The sequence below is a fragment of the Schistocerca gregaria genome, chromosome 8 (assembly GCF_023897955.1).
Source record: "Schistocerca gregaria isolate iqSchGreg1 chromosome 8, iqSchGreg1.2, whole genome shotgun sequence".
Lineage (NCBI taxonomy): Eukaryota > Metazoa > Arthropoda > Insecta > Orthoptera > Acrididae > Schistocerca > Schistocerca gregaria.
Genome location: NC_064927.1, coordinates 138,335,179 through 138,363,153, shown reverse-complemented (window position 1 = coordinate 138,363,153; position 27,975 = coordinate 138,335,179). Strand labels below are relative to the sequence as shown.

Below are 27,975 nucleotides of genomic sequence, written 5' to 3'. Positions count from 1 at the left end.
CATTTGTAAGCTGGTCAGGGCCTCCCGCCTTGCGCTTGTTGAGTCGCCGAAGTTCTACGGAGACTTCATCAGCATCCACCTCTTCGATGTGATCGTCGCCCACATGTGCATTGAGGAATACCGGAAGACGTTGTGTAACCAGTCGAATGTGATCTGGATCCATGGGGTCCACGATGGGCTGGAAATTTCGTTCAAAAACATCAGCGATGGCGTTGGCTTTGTCCGCTGGGCTGCTGGCGATGTTTTGACCGACTTGTAGCGGCGGTATCCTCTGTCGTCGGCGGAGGAAGAACTGCGTGGCTTTCCAAGCAGTACCATCATCAACCCGAAGAGTGGCCAGGCGGTTGGACCATTCCTGATGGCGGTGATTTGCAACGGCAACCTTTATCTCTCTCCTCATCCGGTTTAGTGCCCTCTTCGTTGCTGCGTTTCGTGTCAGCTGCCATTCACGGAATAGGCGATTTTTGGTGGTTATCGCCTCCATTAGATGTGGTGGCAGTTGCCGTGATCGGTCAGGTGGTTCAGATCGCGGCCGCGGTGTGGCCCGGTGCACCGCCTGTATAGCACAGTCTTGAAGGAATCGGGCATAGCCATCAACTCCAACCTCAGCAGCATCTGGTGCATCTCGGAGGCCCTCAGCGATCAGCTCCTGGTATCGGATCCAGTTGGTGTTCCTGGTCTGGATTCCTCTCCGCGACACTGGCTGAGCATCGACATCGATGTCAAAGATAACTGGAACATGGTCCGAGGATAAGGCGTTGCGAGTGCTGGCAGATATAACATAGGGCACCCCCTTGGCCACCGCAATGTCAAGCACGTCTGGAAGTCCACCATTGTTAGGAAAGTGGGTGGGATCATGAGGTCCGAGGATGATGGCGTTCCACCGCTGTGCGACTCGGAGAAGTTTTCGTCCGTGGTTGTTGGTAAGACGAGAATGCCATTCAGTATGTTTTGCATTAAAATCACCGCCGGCAAAGACCTTTCCAGGTAATGTCAGCAGCGCTTCAACGTCCTGTTGGAGTAACTGCCTGCCAGGTGGACGGTAGACAGCCACAAACGTGATGCCCCCATGTGAGGTGTCAACAGCTACAGCAGTTGCCTCCATCGCTTGTAGTGGCGGAAGCTGAATCTGATGGTGCGCCAGTGAAGTCCGGACGTAGACCGCAGTACCACCGCCATGAGTTGGTCTGTCAGTCCGATAGCACACGTAGTTCGCTGCTCGGACGTGAACTCCAGGCTTGAGAAAAGTCTCCGAGACGAGGCAAATGTCAATGTCTCGCAGCAGCTGACGAAATTCGCCATCTTGGGTGCGGATGCCCTGGGCATTCCACACACATACAGTGACTCCTCGTTGACTACCGGCCATGCTGGGTCTTCAGTGGTCCGGTGGTGATTGCCTGAATGGCTGCACTAACAGCAGCGATGAGTTGCCGCGGGATATCCCTGAGAAGCTCCCGAAGTTCTTGCAGGAGGAGCTTCATTTCTTCCATGCTGGAATCGGCCGCCTGGGAGGGTGCAGATGCAGCGTGTGGGTGTTGAGCTGGGGTTTCCACGACGACAGCCTGGCGTCCCTGTTGGGAGCGGTCGTGTTGTCCCTGGTCTTCACTCTGTTGCTGATCAGGACGCAGTGCTGGTGGTCGCGCTGTGCCTCGTGGACGGCGGGCCTTCTTGTTGTCTGCAGCTGTTGCAACAGTGGCTGGCGCCGTCGCAGGTACGGGAGCCTGCGGAGAGGAGCCAGGGGAAACAGCAGCAGCAAAACTGACTCCAGGTCTGACTGGTGCAGGCCGCTTTATTGAGCCAGGGCGCTGGCCACGGCTCCGTGCCGCAGCCCGTTGGAAGCTGGAACAGCCGCGGTAAGAGGCAACATGTTCTCCCCCACATCCAGCGCATTTGGGCGGTCCATCTGTCCGCTGCCGTGTGCAGTCGCGACTAGCGTGCTCCCCTGCACACTTAACACAGCGTGGGGGTAGCGTGCAGAACCGTGCTACATGCCCAACCATTTGGCAGTTGTAGCACTGAGGTTCTCCCCTCTCCGAGCGGAGTTTTTCTGTAGTGACTGGTGTCGCCGCTATCTTCGTGACCTGCCACAGCCCACGGTTGTGTGGGATATCACAAGTGACCACTAGGACCAGCGGCGTCTCCTTTCTGGTTCGGCGAGACGGTAGGCGGGTTATCGACCTGAGTCCAAATCCATAGCCCATATCCTCCAGTTGCTGCCGGATGTGATCCAGGCTGTAGTTTCGAGGGAGCCCTCGAAAGACGATCTTTAGCGTCTTGTCCGTTGCCGACGGATAAGTGTAGAACGGCTTTTCCTGTTCTCCGAACGCAGCCGTAACCTTTCTGTAGTCATCAGCTGTTTTCAGCGTGACCTTGTACAGGTTGGTGCCAGCAGGCTTGATGACAACGTTGTCTTGGCCAACAAGACGAAGCAGCATCCTGTAGAGGCCGTCGTAGTCTTCAGTATGTTGGACCACAATAGGCGGCGGCCTTGGTTCACTCTTCTGAGTAGGTAACTCCACACCCTCAGCGAGCTCATCATAACTGTTTGTCGTCGGAACCGGCGGTGCAGACGACAGTTGAGCCTTCCTGGCCGGCCGTTTGACGAGTTGAAAACCTTCCTCATCGACGACGACATCCGCCGGTTTTGCCTTCTTACCCTTAGGAGGGGCTCGAGTAGTTCCTGTGGCGGTGGTCGCCCTCCTTTTCTTCGTCCTGGTGGAGGAGGACGCTTCTTGTCGTGCCGCCGTCTCGTCGTCAGATTCGGGCAGCGGTACTTGCAGTGCAGCCGACTCGAAATCCATAGTCGTGTCCAATGACGATGCCTGGGTCGTCTTAGGTGGGGGGCCGGATGGGGCCGCCGGCAAAGCAAGCTCTGCCGGACGGCGATCCGCCACACCCTTCGCTGTACGGACATCCTCTCGCTCCGACATCTCAGCGCAGACTGCGTGGCTGTGTGCCCGCGTTTCTCTGCGTGTGTCTGAGTTCATAAGTCCCCTAGAACTACTTAAACCTAACTAACCAAAGGACGCCGGACGCTGTGGCCGAGCGGTTCTAGGCGCTACAGTCTGGAACCACACGACCGCAGCGGTCGCAGGTTCGAATCCTGCCTCGGGCATGGATGTGTGTGATGTCCTTAGGTTAGTTAGATGTAAGTAGTTCTAAGTTCTAGGGGACTGATTACCTCAGAAGTCCCATAGTGCTCAGAGCTATTTGAACCGTTAACCCAAGTACATCACACACATCCATGCCCCAGGCAGAATTCGAACCTGCGACCGTAGCGGTCACGTGGTTCCAGTCTGAAGCGCCTACAACTGCTCGGCCACAGAGGCCGGCACCCGTTCGTGCTTGACTGTCTATGTCTGCGTTTCACAGCATTTTGGACATGTAGGACGCAATCATCTATGCAGCACTTGACGGTACGATGGCCGGCCAAGTCCTTAGGAACAGGGCATGACGACATAATGGCAGGAGTAGGAATTGTGGTCGACTCTGCCTAGAAAGAAGAGGTAAAGGTAGGGATTTATACTCACTGTTAATGACGGAGATTAGGTCCGAGGATCCACAAAATTTAGGAACACCGCCAGAATGGATACGTCGTGTTTTGATGAGGTGCTGTTAATTGTACATGACGTGGTTCGCGCGCGCGACACATTAATAAAGAGAGCTATTGCATCTAGCGGCTACAATAGTGCGACCGCAGGGATGCAAAACGGCAGTCCTCGCGAGTCGCGGCCTGCACAACTGCTTTGAAACTATATTCTCAACCCTATCCTTCCGCGTACGCAGAAATAATAAAAATGGTTCAAATGGGTCTGAGCACTATGGGATTTAACATCTGAGGTCATCAGTCCCCTTTAACTTAGAACTACTTAAACCTAAATAACCTCAGGACATCACACACATCCATGCCCGAAGCAGGATTCGAACCTGCGACCGCGGCAGTCTCGCGGTTCCGGACTGAAGCGCCTAGAACCGCTCGGCCACAAAGGCCTGCGCTGAAATAATACAGAATATGCAGTCAGATCAGACATTTGCGATAATTTCACTAGTAAAGAAGATACGTCGAGATACCGAAGGTAAAATTGTATGCACATTTACGTGAAACATACAAACTCAGAATCAAACCGTTGTAGACGTACCGCACTATGATACGGGTTATCTTGGTGTATGACTCAATAAGTACCCTTGTTCTTATTTGTTCCGCTCCCATTTTGCAATAGGAGATATACAGCTGTTCTCTGTGACAATACAAAAAAGACAGTTTTCATTTGTTCCATTAGTGTATTCATAAAAAAATAGTCACTGAAAAATATCTCGCACAATAGCCAGAAGAGTCCTCAAGATATCGCGTGTATCTTATCCAATGACCACAGGTGAACCATAACAAGCAGCAAGACCGCTGGAAATGATGCGTTCTACGCATGCGGGTATACACTTCCTCTCCTGCACATGAGCGGAACCGTGGCAGAATACAACGGCTCCTGTTTTTCCACGGCGGACAAACCGTCAGCTAAAATCGTAGCTTCACGGCCTACACCTGACTTCTACATCTATATTTATACTCCGCAAGCCACCCAACGGTGTGTGGCGGAGGGCACTTTACATGCCACTGTCATTACCACCCTTTCCTGTTCCAGTCGCGTATGGTTCGCGGGAAGAACGACTGCCGGAAAACCTCTGTGCGCGCTGGAATCTATCTAATTTTACATTAGTGATCTCCTCGGGGGAAGGCTGGCCGCAGTGGCCGTGCGGTTCTGGCGCTGCAGTCCGGAACCGCGGGACTGCTACAGTCGCAGGTTCGAATCCTGTCTTGGGCATGGGTGTGTGTGATGTCCTTAGGTTAGTTAGGTTTAAGTAGTTCCAAGTTCTAGGGGACTTATGACCTAAGATGTGGAGTCCCATAGTGCTCAGAGCCATTTTTAATCCTCGGGGGAAGCAATATATTCGATACCTCATCCAGAAACGCACCTTCTCGAAACCTGGACAGCAAGCTACACCGCGATGCAGAGTCTGCCACTTGAGTTTGCTAAACATCTTCGTAACGCTATCACGCTTACCAAATAAACCTGTGACGAAATGCGCTGCTATTGTACACGCTGGTGTGTCATGTAATGACAGCTTCATGCAGCAGTGTCTGCGCTCTGACTGGCCAGTTCGTACGATACAAGCGTGAGCAACACTTGTTTCCGGACGGGAGCGGAGTAGTGGTTTGTGTGTCAGCAACCGCCGGCAGCGCTGGGCGTGTGCCTGCTCCGGCCGATCCGGGCCCTCTAGAAAGGCGCCTCTCTCGTCTCGTCTCGTCTAGTCTGGTCTCGTCTGCGCGTCTGACGAAAGTAGCACGCCCGTGGTCCACTTGTCCCGCGACCACTCGGCGCGGCGGCGGCGGCCGATGCCCTCTGCATCCAGAGAGGCCCGCCACCGCCACGTGAACAGGATTCCGACAAGTAGGGTGGCCGGAACACGCCCGTGGCCCTCTGGGCATGGCGGGGTCCTGGACAGCGCGGCGTACGAGGGGATCCGTATATTCGACATCAACGATTCCGTCCATATTTGTGGCGTAGGCTATAGCGGGCTTGTCTAGAAATGAAAGTGACGGAAGTGGGAGTCCCAGATGGCCAAGCGTTTAGAGAAAAAGCATTTTTGGGCGGTTCGGGCGAGCCATCAGCTATTTGTGTTAGCGTACTTCCCACGCAGCTGGTGGCGCAGCGGAAGATGATGATGATGTTTGGTTTGTGGGGCCCTCAACTGCGCAGTTATCAGCGTCCGTACGAATTCCCAACTTTCGCTCAGTCCAAACTCACCACTCATGAATGATGATGAAATTATGAGGACAACATAAACTACCAGTCATCTCGAGGCAGGGGAAAATCCCTATGAGGAAACGTTTTTCCGGTTTTACGTTACTCATACAGGAAGTAATCCGAAATACATGTTGTATTTATCAATATTGTCATAAAATGCATGAAAAGAACAGGCAACGGAAAGTTTGGGATTTTAAATAAATTTCTAGTAAGAGATTATAAGCCGTACTCGAAAACTTCGTATCTAAAATTATATACATTTGTTGCTGTACTGTGGTGTGGTGATACGCATCGTGAAAACAAGGAAAGCAGCAATTTTCTCGGCATCTTGTATGCTTTATAAATGTCATTTCTACAATTACAAGGTTGTTTTAAAGGTGTATATGAAAACCGACTTGGTTTACGTTCATAACAGGTTTCTTCGCATCTCACAGCTTGGAAGCCAACCACGCGGAAAGCATCGTTTCGCCAAATATCGGTGAGAATAGCTGATAATGCACGCAGTGGCGCAGCTGGGTAATTTGGCAGCCTGTGCGGACCTCTGTCACACACCACCATCCCCTCCCCCAACCCTCCCCCACGCGCACAAAAATGTTAAATAATGTTTTTAGAAGCAGTTTTTTGATATTTGTGTTGCAGTACGCAAAGTATACTCTTAACTATTTTGTAAACAGTTTTTATGGATGGAAACGAATAATTAAATCTGACTTCTATGAATAGCACAGTCCAGTTGATTATTGATGGAGCAGTACAAATAATCAAAGGTATTCTTAGTGACATGTGACTTCAACATGTACCTTAGAACCTCTTTCGTCTTTTTCCCTTCCTACAAATTCTGAAATTACCTCATCAAAATCGATACTGTTCACTGCACTATTTTCGACTGATAAAATTGCCAGACTAGAGAGTTGTGCTTGACTCATAGAGGGTCTAAGATAATTGTTAATAAGTTTGACCTTAGAGGAGGCCGAAACACACGAATTTAAGAAAAATCTCTACACCAAAATGAGGTCTAGAACAAGAAAATTCAAGGCCACCATCTTTAGAAATCTCACCACAATTTTCAACTAAACCTTTTAGAACCACGGTAATTTCAGTTTATGAGGATTTAATCAGATTTATGGCATCCAAAACAGCAAAACGATCTGATATACATTCCATGATTTTGCAACGTGTATCGACTCCTTGTAGAAGCTTGCCAATGTACACCAACACTGATCTTCTCAGTTCCTGGTGCTAAGTGAGCACCTCGCCTGCAGCCTTCTCTCCAGGCCCAATATTATTCTTGCAGTTAGTTCTACTTTTTTTCCACAGAAACTTGCTTCTCATCACATGTGTCCTGCGCAAATTGAAGTGCGTCGTCAACAAGATAATATCGCTTGTCTACGCAATCTGAAAAGCTTCGTCAACAACACAATTTCTCTTTTTTTTTTTCGAACAAGACTTTAGACTTCCCAACTTAGCAACATACAGTCCGAAACCGACCACAATGATCTGTAAATATTTTTGAACATGGTTGACCTTTTCTTACACAATACTTTATAAACAAACACAAAAAAAATGAAATAAATACGAGAAATCACACGGTGCAAGGAACAGAGTTTGAGCAGCTCATATTGTTTCTTTAGTTTCTAAAGAATCAGGTAACTTCTCAGTGGCTTCGCTGAGACATAGACTTAATAGGTTCGTAGTGAGCTCCCGACTGTGTATCTGCAAGTCTTTTATCTGTGATTCCAATGTTTTTCAGGAAGATCGTCTGTGTGTAGAAATAGGGTAAAACCGTAAAAACTTTGCAAAGTCCTAAATAAAGTCACATACAAAAGAAGTGTTGCAAGAACATGTAAGCTGTACAGACAGAGACAATGGTTTGCACGGGGTACAAACAGTGCCTTAGAATTAAATTCCCTGAAACTTGCTAGTTTTTGCAAAGAGACCATGGGATATTAAAAGTATATTTTTATAGACATTGCCACAAAACTAAGTAAATTTTATCACCACTAAGTAGCTATGCACTTGGTGCGGACCGCACCCCGTCCGCCCTGCCTTCCCGCCCGCGTGATACGTCACTGCATGGAGAAGGAAATGTCTTTCGGTGCAGTCTTCGTGAGATGCAAATTCTCTTTCTGAGACAAGAGTGCTTTTGAGGCTTTTTGAGTTCGCTGGAGGGGAAGAGTCGCGATGATGTCAGTCCTTCTCCATCTTGAAAAATCTCGTCTTATAACTGTGCGTTTGTTTGTCTTTCCCAGGAGATGAAATTGTTCTCCTGCACTTAGGACTTCATCAAATCACTCAAAAAATTTTACATGAGAAAACAGTGTTTCCCACATTTTGACGAAGTGACGACAATATTCCTATATTTTGCCCCGTACCCGTCTACCGCTTTTTGGGTCCTCGGTCCAAAAGAGCCGATACTCTGTCGTAGGCATACTTTCGACAAAGCGTTGTAGCATATGATGCTATAGACGAGTGGTTTCCTTTGTTCATTTTGTATTTGCAATGGAAGTAGTGTAAAAAATGAAAATAAAAAGGACTGGACTCCACGACCCTCGGATTACCGTTCTGTTCTGTTCGTTGCACAAGACGCTCCTTGGAAAGTACGTAACGAAAATAGCTAATATCTCACCCGACACGCGCCAGAAACGCTGTTTTTTCTAAACGCTTGGCTATCTGGTGATCCAGCTCCTGTCGCTTACAAGTCGCGGATATGTTATAAATCGTTTGCGATGAGTAGGCACGTCGCCCTTCTTAGAGCCCTGTACTCGCCAGGCAAGAACTGGAGTTGCATACCCGTATCACTAAGCCATCAATAAAAAACTGCAACATCGCTTAGATTACTAGATGTTTACGATGCTATTTCTTCAACGTGGTGAGTGGTCCATCTTGGAAAACACAAACGGCTGATGGCTGAATATCATCAGACAGCAGAACAGAGCGCTCCCCAGAACTCACGGACTTCGAACGTGGTCAGATGATTGGGTTTCACTTATAGGTTGGTACGCGAGATTTACATACTCCTCCACTGTTTCCTATGTGATAGTGAAGTGGAAACATGAAGGGAAAGTTACAGCACAAAAGCATACAGGCCGACCTCGTATGTTGACTGACAGAGACCGCCGACAGTTGAAAAGGGTCGTAATGTTTAATAGACCATCAAACAGGAATTCCACATTGCATCAGGATCCACTGCATGTACTATGACAGACCTGAGGTGAAAAAACATGGATTTCATGGTCGAGCGGCTGCTCATAAGCCACACATCACGCTGGTAAATGCCAAACGATGCTTCGCTTGGTGTAAGGAGCGTAAACGTCGGACGATTGAAAGGCGGGAAAACGTTGTGTGGAGTGGCGAATCACGGTACACACATTGGTGATCCGATGGCAATGTGTGGGTATGGTGAATGCCCGGTGAACGTCATCTGTCAGCTTGTGTAGTGGCAACAGTAAAATTCGGAGGCGGTGATGTTATGGAGTGGTCGTGTTTTCCATGGAGGGGGCTTGCACCCCTTGTTGTTTTGTATGACACTATCACATCACAGGCCTAGACTGATGTTTTAAGCACCTAGCTTCCCACTGTTGAAGAGCAATTCGGGGATGGCGATAGCATCTTTGATCACGATCGAGCACCTGTTCATAGTGCACGGCCTGTAGCGGAGTGGTTACAGGACAATAACGCCCCTGTAATGGACTGACCTGCTCAGAGTCCTGACCAGAATCCTGTAGAACACCTTTGGGGTGTTTTGGAACGCCGACTTCGTGCCAGGCCTCACCGACCGACGTCGATACCTCTCATCAGTGCAGCACTCTGTGAAGAATGGGCAGCCATTCTCCAAGAAACCTTCTAACATTTGGTTGAGCGTATGGCTGCGAGAGGGGAAGCTGTCATCGAGGCTAAGGGTGGGCCAACAACGTACTGAATTCCAGCATTAACGATAGAGGGTGCCACGAATTTGTAGCTCATTTTCAGCCAGGTGTCCGGACACTTTTGATCACATAGTGTACAACTGTCCTCGCCAAGGACGACTTCTCCACGTTTGTCAACATACGCAGGTTGCTCTCTCTGGACAAGGACGGTAAACACGTTCAAATGGTTCAAACGGCTCTGAGCACAATGGGACTTAACATCTGAGGTCGTCAGTCCCCTAGAACTACTTAAACCTAACTAACCAAAGGACATCAAATACATCCATGCCCGAGGCAGAATTCGCGCGGTTCCGGACCGAAGCGCCTAGAACCGCTAGACCACAGCGGCCGGCGGTAAACACGCACACGCGAGTCTAGGAAAGATACACACACACTAGCGCGGGCCACTTACATACCTTACATGCAGTGTCAAGAGCTCTTTACCAATCCAACACGAGCTTTTTTTCAGCTCAGAGCGTTGCAAGAACATAGTGCCAATGTTATTTGAGTTATATGCTAGAGAACGTATGGGCCCTTGGAGTTACACTGAACATTGATGTGCGCCTTCCAATAGCATGCGTTGATACTGTTCAGTCGCGATTTGTGAGGATTGGAGGGGTTGTTTTGGGGGGAGATACCAAACTACGATGTCATCGGTCTCATCGGATTAGGGAAGGGCGGGGAAGGAATTCGGCCGTGCCATTTCAAAGGAACCACCCCGGAATTTGCCTGGAGCGATTTAGGGAAATCACGGAAAACCTAAATCAGAATGGCCAGGCGCGGGATTGAACCGTCGTCCTCCCGAATGTGAGTCCAGTGTGTTAGTGAGGACGCCCCGAAAACAGCTTACAGCTGGAATTCCGCCCTCGAATCAGTGACACAAAAATATCACCCAGACCTGGCGGCCTTGAGCGTTGCTTTCCAAATTTGCGTATTTTCACAAGGCTCGTGACCGATATGTTAGATCTGAAGCGAAGGTTGAACCAGTTTCAAGTATCTAGCGAGGTGTTGTGTGAAAACGGTATAAGTTGACCTCCTTTGTGAGACACAGTAGTGGAAGCGGTACCAGACGTATTTAGCAGTAGGCCATCCACCGTACAGGTTCAACAAGAACAATGGTGAGAGAAAAAATTTTAAAATTACATACTACAATAAAAGCGATTGGTGTAAGATCAAAACAGGTACTCACAAAAAGCGGTTTCTATTTGTAACAAACATTCTTAAGGGAGTTGATCATCTGCTCATAAATCCTCATGTGTTGTGACTGTGCGTTAGCTTGCGAGTTACGGAGGTGAGAGAGACCCGGATCGAATCCACAAGGCGGCATCAGCGTGAATTTTATACGGTCTTCCTCAGTGGTTTTGCCAAATGCTGGGATGGTTCACAGCCCCTGCCTTACAAAATATGATACACTAACAATTTAGTCAGCCGGTGTGGCCAAGCATTTGCAGGCGTAGGCGACCGCTACGGCCGCAGGTTCAAATCCTGCCTCGGGTATGGATGTGTGTGATGTCCTTAGGTTAGTTAGGTTTAAGTAGTTCTAAGTTATAGGGGACTGATGACCTCAGATCTTAAGTCCCATAGTGCTCAGAGGCATTTGAAATAACAATTTAAGTTACGATAACACACGGAACAATGTTTACTCTAGTCACACGACTTCTCTCCCGCACGCTAAGTGGCGACTGTGTCGACACACGTAAAATGAAATGTAATTACTAAATTGTGGATAACAGTGGTCCGTGTGTTGTGTGGCAAACGGCAAGGAAAGAGTAAGATTCTAAAGAGAGTTGATGAAAGCAGTCGGTAATAATGTAATTTGATCGCAAATAAAAATACGATCGAATTCTGTGCAAGGGTTCATGACCTGGAGCATTCTCTGTTACTTTCTGATTCTTCGCATAATGTGTAGCACAGAAACATGAACACATTGTCAATTTGCTGTGTAATATAGACACACACTTTCTCATCCAACGGTGTGAGTACCTTAGCTGGTTACGATGTCCTCACACCGATGATAAGGACGAGGGATCCACTTTCCACTAGCTGGGCCTAATAAACTTATTAATTACTGAGAGTGAATCTTTTCTTCCCCTTTCTACGTTTTCCGCTAGTTTATCTCCTCTCAGTATTTGGAAACAGTTAACAGCTTCCACCAAACGTCTTATTAGGCTTCTGAAGAGCACTGGCATGGATCATGGCCCATAAAAAGGGAAAGCAGTTAGGCGCTGGAACCACTCAACGAACTGTGAAGAGATTTAGTGTGGCGAACGCTGATAAGGAAAAGTTACTCACTTGGAAAATTTGCTCTCTCTACGTCTAGACAGAAACTACTTCGAGCTTCTTTTGGCAATATGCGTCAAAGCAACCGAACAGTTCTTGAGAAACTCTTGTGTTGCATATAGATTGTCAGAAACGTAAAGCAAATGTTTATATAGTTTGACCACGCTCTACACATGTTATGTCGTTGAAGTACTCTTCGAAAGCTCTTGTCAGTGTCACAGAGACAACTACATAGCTCCAATTTTTAAAGAAAATGAGGTTTCATTATTCGACAGATGTGTGCTTGAAAATTAATTCTGTACGTCAGAGAATTCGCCATCTTTGCCGCTATGACTTACCAAAAGCCATGCCACTACAAATATACTCGTCTTGGTACATTAATAACTTGACTACATAGCGCTAATGTTTCACAACAATGTTTGTTTAATAGTTCATTATGAAGCGGCTTTCGGCTTCTTAGGCCGTCGTCAGATAACTTAATGCTAAATAGATAGTCCAGTCAACTTCAGTGAGAGTTCACAGCTGCGCAAAAATAAGTGACATTATATAGTTTCATCGATAGGAAACACAAGCATAAGGTAATACCGAACAAATGAATCTGATATTGCAGTATATTCAGATATTAAAACTATGAGCCGAATACGTTGTACAAGCGACTAATGGTACAGGCTGCAATGTTATATGGAGTAACTGGTGAGTGTGGAAAGAAAAAAGGGTGGGGGGTGGGGGGGGGGGGGGGGGAGAAAGAGGTCCGTGGAATATTATCGAGTGGTGAGAGAAAGAATAACTAACTACTTTAATAAGGCTAGGTAATGGAACTGTGTTTGGTCACTAAGGACCAGGTCAAGAATCTTTAATTTGCGTCTATTAATGGCGAGAATTATGAGTAATGTTGGTTTTCTGTCTGTAATTCATTTATAGGGAGCATCACATTTCATATCATATTAATGATAGACATTCAGAGAAGTTTAGCGAAGGTCGAATCCTTTTTCCGTCCCCAACTTCATTCATGACCATCCACACTTACTAATGTAGCAGCAGCCAGTTATTGTTTGTCTCACAATTAGATAATCGACCTATAGTGATTGATCCACATATACAATCCATAGGCTTCATTCTCCCCCTTTTTTCAGCCTGTTTTTACATTCTTAGTTGGTCCATATAATATAGTAGCATGTGTCACTACAACATAATTCGGTAATACATACATATAGCTGAAATATTGGGATATGCTGTAGTATGAGATTCATTTATTCAGACTCTTTTTGGATGTTGAATTATGTTTGCTTTTCGTGTTGATGCAACCATATAATGCTACATATCTTTGTACAGCTATGAACTCTTGCTGAAGTTATGTGAACTACACGTTTGTTATTAAGTTACCTGACGATGGCCTAACAAGCCGAAACTATTACATAAATATTATAGTGGAACATTAATACTGTGTATTCATGTTTTTAATGTGTCTTTGTTTCTGCAGGAACTGACGGAAAGTTCTTGATACATCTGGGATAAACTTACCTACCCCACCCTATGTGCTATATGATAGTCATAATGACAGTGGAGCCAAATGTAATATAAATTACATCGTTTGCCTACAAAATTAGATTATTTACTGATAATGTCTAGACTGAAGCGTACATACATCAACAGAACTTCAATTTTCGATTGAAGGAAGCTAATAAGGTGGCAAAGTGACAGAATTCTGTGAAATTCATAGCTACACACAATGTTTTGATGGCGGAGTAAAGTTTTTCACTAGTAAGCCGAAAGTGAAAGTGTGAATCCCAGCTCGCTCTGTTCTTCCACGAGACAAAGAAGGCAGTATCTACAGGCAACTAGGTAGATACCGTGTTTCTTGACTGCCGAAAAGCATTCGGTATAATTCCTCGGTAGTTCCTAGTGAACAAAACACGAGCGTGTGAATTATCAGATGATCTGTGTGACTAGATTGAAGAGTTTCAAGCAAAGAGAACACAGAATGTCATTCTGAACGGAGAGAAGTCTTCACAGTAAAAATAATTTCGGGTGTGCCGCAGAGGAGTCTTATCTGTCCATTACTCTTCACAGTATATGTAAATGACGTAGTAGATAACGTCGGAAGTTCCATGAGGCTTTTCACTGACGATGCTGTTGTATAAACAGAAGTTGCGACACTAGAAAATTGTAACGAAATGCAGGAAGACTTGCAAAGGATCTATGGTGAGTACAGGGAGCGGCAGTAGACCCTCAAGATAATTGTATTGTTGATACATAGGGCGAAAGATGCTTTATTGCATGTTTACAAAATTGCAGAATAATCACAGGAAGTATTTATTTCTGTAAAATATCTATGTGTATGCGTACAGAGCGAGTGGATGTGGAACGACCACATACAATTAAACGCGAGTAATGCACTTGACAGACTGATATTCATTGGAAGAATGCTCAGGAAATGCCATCCGTCAACAAAGGAAGAAGCTTTCAAAACATTCATTGGACCAGTATTTGAATTTTGCTCATCAGTATGGGTTCCAGACGAAACAGGACTGAGACGAAACAGGACTGATCGAGGAAACAGAGAAGATCCAGATAAGAACAGAACTTTTCGTTACTGGTTCATTTACTAAAAGCGAAAGCGTCAGAAATTGTAGCGTCAGCCAATTGTAGAATTGAAAGAGTCAGCCAATTCCAGTGGCAAACTATGCAGGAGAGGTATTCTGCATCACGTCATGGTCTGTTATTAACGTTCCAAGAGCGTACATTCCTAGAAGTCAACCACTGTGTAGCCTTTTCCTATGTATATCTCCCGGAAAGACCTCACGCGAATCACACCCGTCTGGAACAGGAAACTGACACTGGTACACAAAGTACCCTCTGTTACATACCGTAAGGTGGCTTGCAGAGTATAGAGCTATACTGGGGTGACAAATGTCATGGGATAGCAATAAGCACATATACAGATGGCCGTAGTATCGCGTACACAAGGCATAAAAGGACAGTGCACTGGCGGTATTGTACTTTGGTGATTCATGTCAAAAAGTTTCCGACGTGATTATCGCCGCACGAATTAACATACTTTGAACGCGGAATGGTAATAGGAGCTAGACACATGGGAAATTCCATCTCAGAAATTGTTGGGGAATTTAATAATCCGAGATCCACAATGTCAAGAAAATGCCGAAGATACCATGCTTCAGGCATTACCTCTCACCACGGACAACGCAGTGGCCGACAGCCCCCGCGTAACGACCGGAGAGCAGCGTCGTTTGCGTAGAGATGTCAATGCTAAAAGACAAGCAACACAGCGTCAGATAACGGCCGAAATGAATGTGGTACGTATGACGAACGTATCCGTATGGACAGTGCGGCGAAATTTGGTGTTAATGGGCTCTGACAGCAGACGACCGAAGCCAGTGCCTTTGGGAACAGCACGACACAGGCCTGCAGCGCCTGTCCTCGGCTCCTGACCATATCTGTTGCATGTGTATTCTAGCCTTGGCACTGTCTCATTGACGATGGGAAATTGCTTCGACATTGCATACAACAGGGTCTAAACCGACGTTTCTATGGCAGTGAGGCGATTACGGTGAGGGCATGAATCCTCTCATGAGTCTAAATAACTTGTAACCGATGCATTTTTGTGTTTTTATTCTAGCCTTGGCACTGTCATATTGAGTATGGGACTAGAAAACTGAGCCCTGGTCAAATGAGTCCCGATTTCAGTTGGTAAGAGCCTGCACGAGTGTGGCACAAACCCCACGACGCCATGGACCGATTTTGTCAACACTGTGCAAGCCGGTGGTGACTCCATAATGGCGTGGGCTGTGTTTCCATGGAAAGGACTGTGTCCTCTGGTGCAAGTGAACCGATCATTGATAGAAAATGTTTAGGTCCGGCCGTATCTGCGGCCCACAGTTGTTCGCACTTTGTTTGAAGAACATTCCGGACAGTTCGACCGAATGATTCGGCCATTCATATCGTCCGACATGAACCCCATCCAACATTTATGGGACGAAATTGAGAGGTCAGCTCGTGCTATAGAGGCAGCACGGCTCCATGTTGCTAAATGGCTCTGTGCACTATGGGACTTAACATCTATGGTCATCAGTTCCCTAGAACTTAGAACTACTTAAACCTAACTAACCTAAGGACATCACACAACACCCAGCCATCACGAGGCAGAGAAAATCCCTGACTCCGCCGGGAATCGAACCCGGGAACCCGGGCGTGGGAAGCGAGAACGCTACCGCACGACCACGAGATGCAGGCCTCCATGTTGCTGCAGAGGACTTCTAACGACTTGTGACCATGCCATGTCGGGTTGATGCACTGTGCCGGACGAAAGTAGGTCTGACACGATTTTAGGGAGTATCGCTTGGCTTTTTTTTACATCAGGGTAGATAAAGAAACTAACGGCGAAGCTGTGTTTGGGAATTTATATCAAGAGTCGAAATGGCAGTGTTGAAGAGTCTTTAAAATATTAAATTTAAGGTTATGCCTAATTTCACCCACCCTGGCAGACAACGCTTTCTAGACGGGGAGATAGCCGGCCAGCATCGAATCCGTCCTGCGGATTAACGATAGCCTGGATGTTATTTTCAGGTGGTTTCCCACATCCTACTGGTTGAATACCGGGTTGGTACCCAAGTCCTGCCTCAGTTACAAGATTAGCAAACATTTCGAAAACTTTCGCTCACTCTCACATGAATAACTTTATACCCATAGTGTTGGGGTGCACTTATTTCGTCCCGGGGAGGGCGCGGAGTTAATGGGGATGTGAAACGAAGAGCATCGGGCCACCCCTTAAATTAACCATGTAAATTCCATTAGTAACAATGTCAACCCTGCACTGATGCGGAACAAAGGCACAAGAAAAAGAATAAGAAAATCATACTTAGTTTCACATCTTGCATCACAATTATAAAGCTGCATTGGTTCCATTGTACTGTTTGCTCTGCTTGAGTTGTGCACCTTTCGCGGTATGTTGCCACCATTCGATAGTTGTACAGCTGCAAAGTAGAGAGATACAGATCACAATATTAATATTACCACGAAACAATTGAAAACGCTAAAAGCTTTGAAACAGAATTGGCAGGTGAAATGATATTCCTTTTAACCATATTTTACTGCAGACCCAGTGAGCAAAATATTGTTGTCACCGAGGTAACGAGAGCGCAGGTCGAACTTCTCCACAAAAAGGAAGACCGAACTGATGGATGCACGGAATTAGTAATCCCAATACATTCACTTTTATTTTGTATGGTAATTCTATAACTTATTCTGCTTTCATAAATAATGATGCACTTGGAAGGAAACAACCATCTTCATTGTAAGGGAGATGGATTTTGAAAATACCAACCATGTGAAACTGATCTCACACTTCTTCACTGATTATAGCCTAAGAGTAGCGGGTAGTGGATTCCATGTTTCTGCACTTTCTATAAACTTTTGATTCTTCATTCTGTCGACGTCTACTTAGAAATTACGTTAGTACGGTGTTTTTGTAATGGACTGTCAAAGAGACCACACAGCAAAGGAATTTTATAATTTTTCATCTTCACAACAGCTACGCGAGGTACAGAATTCAAATATCAATGAACGAAAGCAATTCTACGCATAAATCTTCTCGAGAAAATTGACTATGAAGTGTTCCGAGCCTCTTTAGTACAATAAATTAAGGTCTATGTTTTCGATAGGTAGCTTAGGTCTGTGTTAAACGCTCGCTTCCACTGTAGGGGAGGGCGGTTGCGTTCGATTCCCGACCTAGGCAAATTTTTAAAGAAAAGTACATGTTCCGCGAGCCTTTCCACGAGGTGTAAAGCAAATAAAGAAGAAGAAAAGTGAGTAGCACTCGAGATTGGCAGTCACTGGATCGTTCTTTGTACTTTTTCTTGTTTTTTTTGTTCAGTTAATCCATACATATTATAAAAATGGGTCAACGTATATGTGTGTTTTGTATGTACGTAGGACATCTCCTCCTAAATCACTTGATCAATTTCAATCACACTTGGTAGACATACCTCTTGCTGTCAGACAACAATCGATGTGGAGGTAAGAACCGCATACCTATAGTTCAGAAGCTATGTCATGAACAATGAGATGCGTAAAAACTGCCGCGTGCATGACGTTTACAACTGTAATAGGAGTAACTATTCCACATAGTATCCACATATGCCGCTGAATGTGCCGACACAAATAGATCATTTTACGATTCATAGTTCAAGATATATGACGTCATAAACGCTTGAGATGCGTGAAAAAATGCCGCATCATTCTTTTAATACATTGATTCTTGACTACTAATACACTCCTACAGTCCAGTCAAATTAAGTAAATCACGAGGCACGTGGCAGCGCTTTTGACAGTTTTCAAATGCGAAGTCGGAACGGCTGTAAGCAGAAACAATTGCGGTGTATAGAAAATGCCTCTGAGCACTATGGGACTTAACATCTGTGATCATCAGTCCCCTATAACTTAGAACTACTTAAGCCTAACTAACCTAAGGACATCACACACGCCCATGCCCGAGGCAGTTTATGCGAATAATCATGTAACATGCACCATTCTTTAAAAGTTTACCACAGTAGCGAATCGAACCCACGTCCCCTATGGAGCAGGCGAGCACTCTACCACAGGGCCACACGGCCCGTTGAAAATACGATATTTCTTTATATTATTAAGCTTTACCTCACGTGATGTGGTCTCTCAGACTACCGCAAAGTTTTCGAACTCGCTGTTTAAGGTCAGTTATGGGAGGAGGTTTCCTAACTCCCTCTACTGTGCTTAAATCGCCAATCCTATAATGTTCCGTTGTCGGTTGCATTATCGCCTTGTTTGTTTGTTGTTGACACGTGTTATTGACACGTGCTTGTAGCTCATAGTTCGCGCCTCTAGGAATGCGTACCAGTTTCCTTCACTGTGGTACAAAATATCTTCAGGAAGAAGTCAGTTTCAACGCTCCTAAATTTGTTGATATTCGTTGGACGAAGGAAGATGTCAGTGACATGGATCAAGAAACAGACGAAAAAAGACGACGATCTTGCAATAGCCAATGATCACAGTTGTGCTGGCGAACAGTACGACCATTAAGACGAAGAGCTTCAGGCCAGTTATTGTCATGCGGACCTTCCGTTTCTCCAAGGGCCTACTTAAAGTGTTAGCAAAAATAAAAGTGTTCTCAGTGGCGATAAAGAAAGGTGTAGTACCCAGCATTAAATGTGAATTTTGCTGACTTTCTTTTTGTCCCTACCGAGTGCAGTTTTTATATGCAAGTTTGAACCGTGAAATTTAGTTTGATGTCACCATTTACATTTATCTGCAGAGATACCACAATATTTCGGAATGTAAATTTCAGTCCTGTAACATTTCGTGTGGTAAAAAGTAAAGTGCTGCAACCGCGCGGGATTAGCCGAGCGGTCTCAGGCACTGCAGTCATGGACTGTGCGGCTGGTCCCGGTGGAGGTTCGACTCCTCCCTCGGGCACGGGTGTGTGTGTTTGTCCTTAGGATAATTTAGGTTAAGTAGTGTGTAAGCTTCGGGACTGATAACCTTAGCAGTTAAGTCACATAAGATTTCACACAAATTTTTTAAATTGCTGCAGGCAATTAAATCAACAAGGAGTATTTAAACAACATTTAAATAGTAGTAAAATAAGTGTTATATAACGTAAATTAAAAATTTCAAATGATTTTTGCCAGAGACCCCATCTCGCTATATACGTAACAGGAAAGCCATTTCGTGAGTTAAGCAATAAATATGGTCGGAAAAATTCGAAGGCTGGCATCAAACGTCCTTTAGGGATTGATATTTGAGTTTTGAAGTTTACGTACCATAAACACAGACACAGACACACACACACACACACACACACACACACACACACACTCACACTCACAAGAATCAGATTGCCATGTGGTCTCCTGGTAATAGTTTTCTGGTATGCAGAATGCAGGATATATTTCTACACTGAGAGTCGTTTGCTTGCGAAGAAGTAATTTCAGGTGTATCTTAGGAATGTGTTACAGGGCTATGGTGTCAGTTTGTGTTTGTATAAGTTGGCTGATACTAGTGTTGCAATCTTAAACTTTTCATTGTAGTGGACTTGAATTTAGCCATCGTAGTGCACATAGATGAGTGATCTATGAGACGAAATATAACTGTAGTCAGAATATTTTGACCTCAGACCAGACGCCACGATCTGACTTGCGGCACGACTGTTCCAAAAGAAACCCCGCACGTTTGCTGTTCGGAAAGTATAATTAACGCAAACCGGTTGAAGCTGGCTGCTAATCGACACTCGTTTTCCTATCAGTGACGTAAGGCCTGCGTCAACGGCTATGTGTTTTTCCTCTACAGCGCTCCATCAGTGTCATGTCATCGGCTGCCACTATATCTACTGCATGCGGAGAGAAACACTGAAAGCTGGGCTCGTTTCTCGATAAAATGAACTAGCGTTCGAGGGCAACGTTATTCACAAACTCACGTCTAACTATCCAGGTTTAGGTTTTCCGTGATTTCCTCCAATTACTTCTGGTGCACGGTGGGGTGTTCCATAGAGCAGACGTTGTTCAAATTGTTTACCCAACTCGAGCTAGCAGACGCTGTTTGTAGAAAATTAAACTCTTTAATCACCGGGAGACAGATTTTCTACTATGCAGACAAATATACCAGTCTACGGGACAGTCCACCCTTCCACAACAATCACAGCACTAACCCTTCGGGCCTTAGGCTACGCAAGGCTTGGATGCCAATTCACAATTGTTGAATAGCTGTTTGTTGGAGTGGGATCTAAAACTTGCACATTCACCGTGACTATCATTTTTGATGTGCTGGAGCTGAATGAGATCAAGTGCCATAAGAGGCCAAGCAGACTTCACAGGTCAGTAAAATTTCGGAGCCCTCTTGCTGTGTGTAGAGTTTTACAACGAAACGCTATAACATGCGATAACTTAAGAATCTCCTATTTTTAGGAGTTCTTCCACTAAGTTTTCACCTGTAGCTCTGTTACCCTTCGGCTCTTGAAGTGCGTTGGTTGTGTATTAGGTGGCTTAGAATTAGATATTGTTATTTTTAGAGCTCCTATTTGCAGTCATTCACCGTCACAACCCAGCATCCTGTTAAAATATGTACTGAAGATTTTACAGTTTGTCTTGTTGTCCGTTCCTAATTTGTATATTTTATAGCGGAGACCAAGTTGCTGGCACCCGTTCTACCGCGAATTGTCTTAAAGAGGCCTCTGATATTTTTAATGGTTTATTCTGAATTTTTCGCCAGTTTCTCTATTTTCGCCTCCCTTGAACTTCAGCAAGCATTTCTCTATATACGGAATAAACCGAGGTAAAAAAAGAGGTGCACTTGAAAAAAATACCACTAGAGTCCCTGGCTTTGCACAAGTAGCACTAACTAAGTAACTACAGCCTGGTGACTTTTCTGGGGAAGCGATAGTAAATTACGCATGGTGCTTCCGTGGCGATGTTGAAAAATTTCAAGGATGATGGAGAATGTTAAATGTATCCATTTGAGGTAAGGGACCGTGGTTCGGAAAGGACCAAGCCGTAAGTTGTATGCAATAATTCTTCTGGTACCACCGACATTGGACTTGCGAGCCCTTTGCTTTCCATATTTTGGGAGGAGATAGTATAGATCAAAACAAAATTTAAAAAAAAATGTCTAATAAGCATGGGCTCTACGGTACCTACCTAAACGGTTGTGAACACTTGTTCAGTAGAAGAGATGTGATTCATAGAAGTAAATGTCAACAATTGCTCCCCGGTTTTCGCTTGTAACTGTCAGTTGTTTCCGGACCAGGGTCCCCAACTTATATTGATACATTAGCCCTTCATTATCTCTGAGAGTAACATCATTACGCAATCACCCTGTATACATAGATTCACCATCAGATTTACCTTCACATGCACCAATAAAAATACGGTGAGGATTTCACTATGTAGCATGTACAGAAAGAACGTTCCTCCAAATCCTCGAACGCCATGCAGTCCGTCTCGATTTCCGCATCCATATACCTACCCTCACATGAATCTTCAACCATCTTATCAAATTCCAATCCCTCCTAACCCACACTGAATACCTCTGCATCTCTTATATTACCCGCAAATTAGATTCCAATACTCCATTAGCTCCCCTCTCATCACAAACCCTTGTCTGCTTCTGCGCCTTCACAAACACGTCCCTACACCCACACACACTCCATACCCTATCCCAGCGCAACTTAAACCAACTCCCTCTGCGAGACAATGAGATCCTTTCCTTCCTACCATCTTTAAACCTTCCCTATCTATCCCTCTCCGCATCAGGGATCCTCTCTCTTTCTCCTTTTCATCTGTCCCTATGCGCTTTACTTTTGTAACCACTACCCACACACCTGACTACCCCTCATCCTGTTTCTTTTCTAGCAACTTCATTCCTACTAACCAATTCAACCCCTATCCATCATCTCAATAGTTTTTCTTCCTTACAGACTCCTATCTTTTAATCCACACCCCTCAACGGTATGAAACAAATCCTCTCTTCCCACGATATTTCTCGCCCAGTGCAGGTCCTTGAGATCATAGAAGAATATCAATTGTGTTTTTTAAATTGCGTACATTTTTCGCCCTATTATCTCTCTGTCAATGTGTTCTTAATTTAAAAATGAAAAACAGTGCTTATATATTTTTTTAATAATCTTTCGTATATTTTTAAGAATGCTTTTGTCTGATGAGCGCAGTATTGTACCGCTGACAGCCATCCCTCGCTCATATTGGACGAGGGGGATGAAATAACAACTGAAAAAAGGTTAAATTGAAAATATTAAAGAGTTTATATCTGGAGGAGCCTGTAATCTATAATATGTTTATAAAAGTTGTAACGCTTAGAGAGATCGTATCTTCATGCACTTACACATCATCATTTCGTACTTTCAGACTTCGTTTCATTCTTCTTTTTTTCTCGTTAAATGCCGATCATTATTGCAGCAAGCGAAATCTGCCAGCAACTAATTATGTGATGATTCGATATTTATAATAATAATTCTTGTCTGAATTGTTACAGGGATCGAGACGAGCGCGCGCCCTTTGACTGTGCGCCGACAGTGGAGGGAGGCGGGCGTGGTCCACGCACGCCCCTCAATATGGCCAGTGGTGACGTCACGTCCGAGCGCCCTGCAGGTGCCTCGGATGTCGTCTGAGGTCGAAACCCCGGCACGGAGCTCGGCCGCTGACTGGAATGGCAACGCTCAAGTAGTTATTACACTTACACCTGGACTGTGGCAGGAAACTGTGTTCATTATATTCATAATACCATATTATACACCTCCTCGTGGTAACTGTTCTCACAAGCCGTGAAGCTGTGTACTCAACTTATTCAATCTAATTAATTTATGTATTGTAATGTACCATATGTAATCACGAAATAAACGGAGACAATTATGTTATTTAAAGGTCGTTTGTGGCAATTCTTTCAATGTCTAACAAATTACAAAAATCCTTAAGATTACCACACTGTAGGAATGAAGTACGTATTGCTGGTCATACTAAAAAACAATTCGAACGATAACTACATTAACTTAGTTGTAGACACGACTGCAACACATACTCTTATTTCCGTAAGTCATAGCTAAATACATATGTTCTAACCATGCCCTTCTGTACTGCTGCTCACTTACGTTAACAGGAGAGTTCGAAGATCATTCTAGTACAGAATGTTACCTAGAGCCCGGCAAAATTTTACTCTCTCATTACGACTGTGTTTCTTAATTCACATAAATTTAAATAATAACTACAGGAGGTCTTCTTTCATCTCTCTTCCAAGCAACATAAGTTCGATCTGTAGATCCAATCAAGAATCAAGCTTTTGAACAAATATGTTGCCTGTATACGTCATATCTTGTAATTCAAAGTGTGTACTGCTGTAAAGCAAATGAGGCAGATGCGATTTGCTTCATATTGAAACAGTAGCAGTCTTCTTAGGGAGTATAACAAAAGCAGTCCGTCCATATTGCAGCTGTTTGGTAATCGGTTTCAGTCAAGCATGCTAACTCCCTGGAGTACAGAGCTGCTGGAGCTGAAGATAGTCACGTTTTGACCGAAACCGGTTACCAGAATAACTAACTGTCATTTACGATCTAAGCTGACCGTTTTTGCTAGAAGAAGTGATTTGACTGTTCTTAGTTAACTTTATATCAAACTCTATGTGCTACAGTAATAAATTTATCAAGTTTTCCTGTCAGTTGCTACAAAAGCATCATGGCAGCTACTAAAAATTTTCTCGGACACTTGATTTTTCGCTTTTCTGTTAAGAGAAGTAATACGTTCAATGGTAATGGAAACAGTATTTTCGTATCCTAATACTGAAATGTTACTAACAGCTGGGAAATTATTCAGGAAATCGCGACCCTCGAGTGCAGAATTCATTTGGTGTACCTCATGCAGGATACGGTGGCCGATGCGCAGTGACCAGATCTAGTCCAAAGCGCTGGGCGACTTCATTCGTCTGTTCGGAAGAGGAGGCCAATAAATGTTTTTCACCTTTCGACCAATCAGCGAAGACAGAACTGAGGCGCGAGCTCCCTGCAATCTTTCTGAAACGAGTTTACAGAAACTATTCAGTAAAAAAAAAAATAGCATTTTATATGCCAGGTTCATGATGATGTGTCCATCATTTCGTTGATGGTCACAGTTATTACAAAACTTACGTGAATGTAAGACACTGCGGGAAATCCGGAAAAATTTCAATGAAAAATAGAGGCCACTATAATTTTGCGTTTGGTGGATATTACATAATACGTTGTTGTGTATGAAATTTTGCTAACATATTGAATTTTTCTTTAGATTTGGGTAGAGGTATCTATCTGTAACCAGTCTCAAAAAATTGATCTGATGTAGCACACTCATTCGGGGTCGCAGTGTGCCAACGATAAAGCCAAAGTAAAATACTTCAACATTCCTCATATTTCATAAACGGTTTCACGTATCCAAATGAGATTTTGGCAAATGATAGCATACAAAGAGGTGAGTATTCTACCATATAGCTATTACGTGAAACTTTATCTACCATGCTATTCCAATAACAACAGACTTTTTCGGTGAAAGAATGTCATCTTTGAGTGCCATCGATAGCTGATGAAACGAGAAATGTTATGAGGTTTTGAACAATATATGTCAAGAAATTACACTTTTTTCCGAGGATATGCTTTTTCATAAGCTACTGACTTTATTTTTCCTCAGTTCCTCACTTAATAAACTTAATAAACAAGTGTTTCAGAATTCTCTTGCAACTGTGCCTGCACAATATGTTACTGAGGGCACACAGGGTAAACTCCGCTGTATTTCAGCAAAAGAAGCAAATTTTGACTTGGCAACCAGAGAAATATGTAGATTATACTCAAAATCCGCCGCTCAGAACGCTTCTCTGAAAGTTACTAATGGTTAACAAGCCACACGAAAGCAAATTGCTGCATTTTCGGCTGAATTCTTTTTAGATAGTAACGAACGAAGAGATCACAGATCTTCCTGGATGGTCACCATGCAAGTGTGGGTGTGGAGTGGCCCCACTTAATATATCCCAGCGGAAGCTTAAGTTTAGAGTGGCACTTCCCCTCCAGTGCTCGGCATTTCCCCTGCAGCGCTCTGAGCGACCCCTACCACTGTCCCTGTCCCCACACTTCCCCAGCCGACTGTGTAACCAGCGGCCACGCCATTTTGCGCCTGCTGTAGTTGACTGTCCCGCATGTTGACCATCATCACCTCTTCGTTACATTTCCCCAGTACAAGTAGCAAGCATTTTCAAGTGTTTCCTAGCACAGCTGGTAAATTTATCGGCGCTAATGTCAAACAGCACAGTGTCGTCTGCAAGACGAATGTGGCTCAGGTATGATACAGAAACGTGCATTTCTTCACCGTTTTACCAGCTTGACTTCTGAAGACTTTCTGTAGGATTGTTGGGAATAGTTTTGGTTATCTGTAATCTAATTTCCTGATTACACCTTCAGTTATAAATTTTTCACCAAACTGATTAAATTTAATGGACTTCAGTGTACTAACATGCCTAGTTTCTTAATTTTTTTAAACTGTGTCAGAGATTTCACAGAATTTATGAATCGCAAAAAAAGTCTTGATTCTTACTCACTGCACGTTCTGCAATTTCGTTTATGACTTACAAGTTGTGGTGATTTGCCTATCATTTGGTCTTGATTTATACATGGCGACCAAGAGTCAGCCATCCCAAATTACACATGGTTTCTACCTTTTCTAAAGAGTAATTATTTATTGCTATCGTAAATCTTCCCACATCAAGATAGTATGAGCCTATTACATTCAAAATCAGTAACAAAAATTTATATCTTTTCATATACCACCATACCATAAAGCAAAAGTCAAGAATCTCTGCTGTAAGATAAATTTAACTATATTGTTGGAAAACAGTATAAAGTCAGTGCTCCATAATATCCCAAGCTATCGGTGAATCTTCAATTACAGTCCAATGAATCATTAGCATAGCTGTTTTTAGAGCATTTGTCTTTTCTCAATACTGTCCATCGGAGAACTGAACTGATAACATTGCCAGAATGAATTTCATTTTGTTCAGTTAAGGCATCAGAGTGTTCTTTGACTGCGAGTGGATCGTTGCCATGCTGACGTGGCCCACGCAAGTCGCACCACGCACTATAGTTCCACCAACCCTGTAGCAAACAGCATGACACATACACGTAAAAGACTTCTGCAGCATGACAACTGCCAGCATTAACACACATGAAATTCTCCTAACGTGTAGAGCGTTTGAGGTCCCTGAAGCACTGGTTATTAAAATTCTGATAAACTGGCCTCGTACTTCGGAATTAAAACAAACATTATCTGGCGCAACAGGCATTCGGTTACAAAGTGCTATATCTACTTCTGAAGGAAGGCATTTCTTTGAATAATTAAAGTATAATGTTTGTTCTATATGGCTGGTAATAGTTTAAGCTAGTATCTTACACATTAGGGAACCAAGCTGGTACATACATAATTTGAATGTCTTGCTTTCAAATCTTCGTTGTGCAAGAGAATCATCACAGAACTCTTTCAGTTCTAAGGACATATCGTACTTCACAAGCATTCTGTAAACAACTTTGCAACAACCTTCGGTTTTACTCTACCTCAGGCTTTAGTCACACTGACACACTAATTTTACCATTAGCCTTTCGAATGATTTTATACATCTTAAAATCTCAACAATAAACGGATAACTTACTGAAACAAATTTGTCGGCTTGAAAAGGAGTAATGAAAGCACGAAAATAACGAACAAGCAACGTAGCGAAAATAAAGTGGTTCAAACTATCAAACAAAGTCGAAGAATCATTTGAAAAATTTCGTATCTACAGCAGCTAAAGACAGCTATTGGATCGGAACTGCTAAAGCGAAAACAATTTCAAAAACTGAGGTTCGTACAGGGAGCAATGGTAAAAGTCAAAGAAACTAATATACTGATGTTCCACACTATGATCACTTGATTAACAGCAATGCAGAAGCGATTTCGAATGGCACTGCTTCGAGAAATCCTTGGAAGGATTCAGGACACCCCAAAAACACACGTTTTTCATGTTAGGGGCATTGTGCTGCCACCCGCTGCCGGGTGCTGCATATCATCGACCTCAGTAGTCATTAGACACCGTGAGAGAGCAGAAAGCGGCGCTTCTCGGAACTCACGAACATGGTCAGGTGATTGGGTATCACTTGTGTCATACGTCTGTACGCGAGATTTCCACACTCCTAAACATCTTTAGGTCCATTGTTTCCAATGTGATAGTGAAGCGGAAACGTGAAGGGACACGTACAGAACAAAAGCGTACAGGCCGACCTCATCTAGCACAGCACGGGCCTACAATCATGTTTTAAGCACCTTATTGCTTCCCACTGTTGCAGAGCAATTCGCGGATGGCGATTGCATCTTTCAACAGGATCGAGCACCTGTTCATAATGCACGGCCTGTGGCGGGGTAGTTATGCGACAATAACATCGCTGTAATGTACTG

The 27,975-nt window shown here is 44.4% G+C and overlaps 1 protein-coding gene across 1 annotated transcript in view; it reads left to right on the top strand.

Annotated features, from left to right (window-relative positions):
• LOC126284429 (IQ motif and SEC7 domain-containing protein 2) overlaps positions 1–23,402 on the top strand; it is a 106,973-nt gene extending 83,571 nt beyond the window's left edge. The window contains exon 5 of the mRNA XM_049983350.1: positions 23,015–23,402. Within this exon, the coding sequence (XP_049839307.1) occupies positions 23,015–23,041 (27 nt within the window). The 3' untranslated portion in view covers positions 23,042–23,402. The remainder of the gene's footprint in view (positions 1–23,014) is intronic.
• Positions 23,403–27,975: the final 4,573 nt, after the last annotated feature.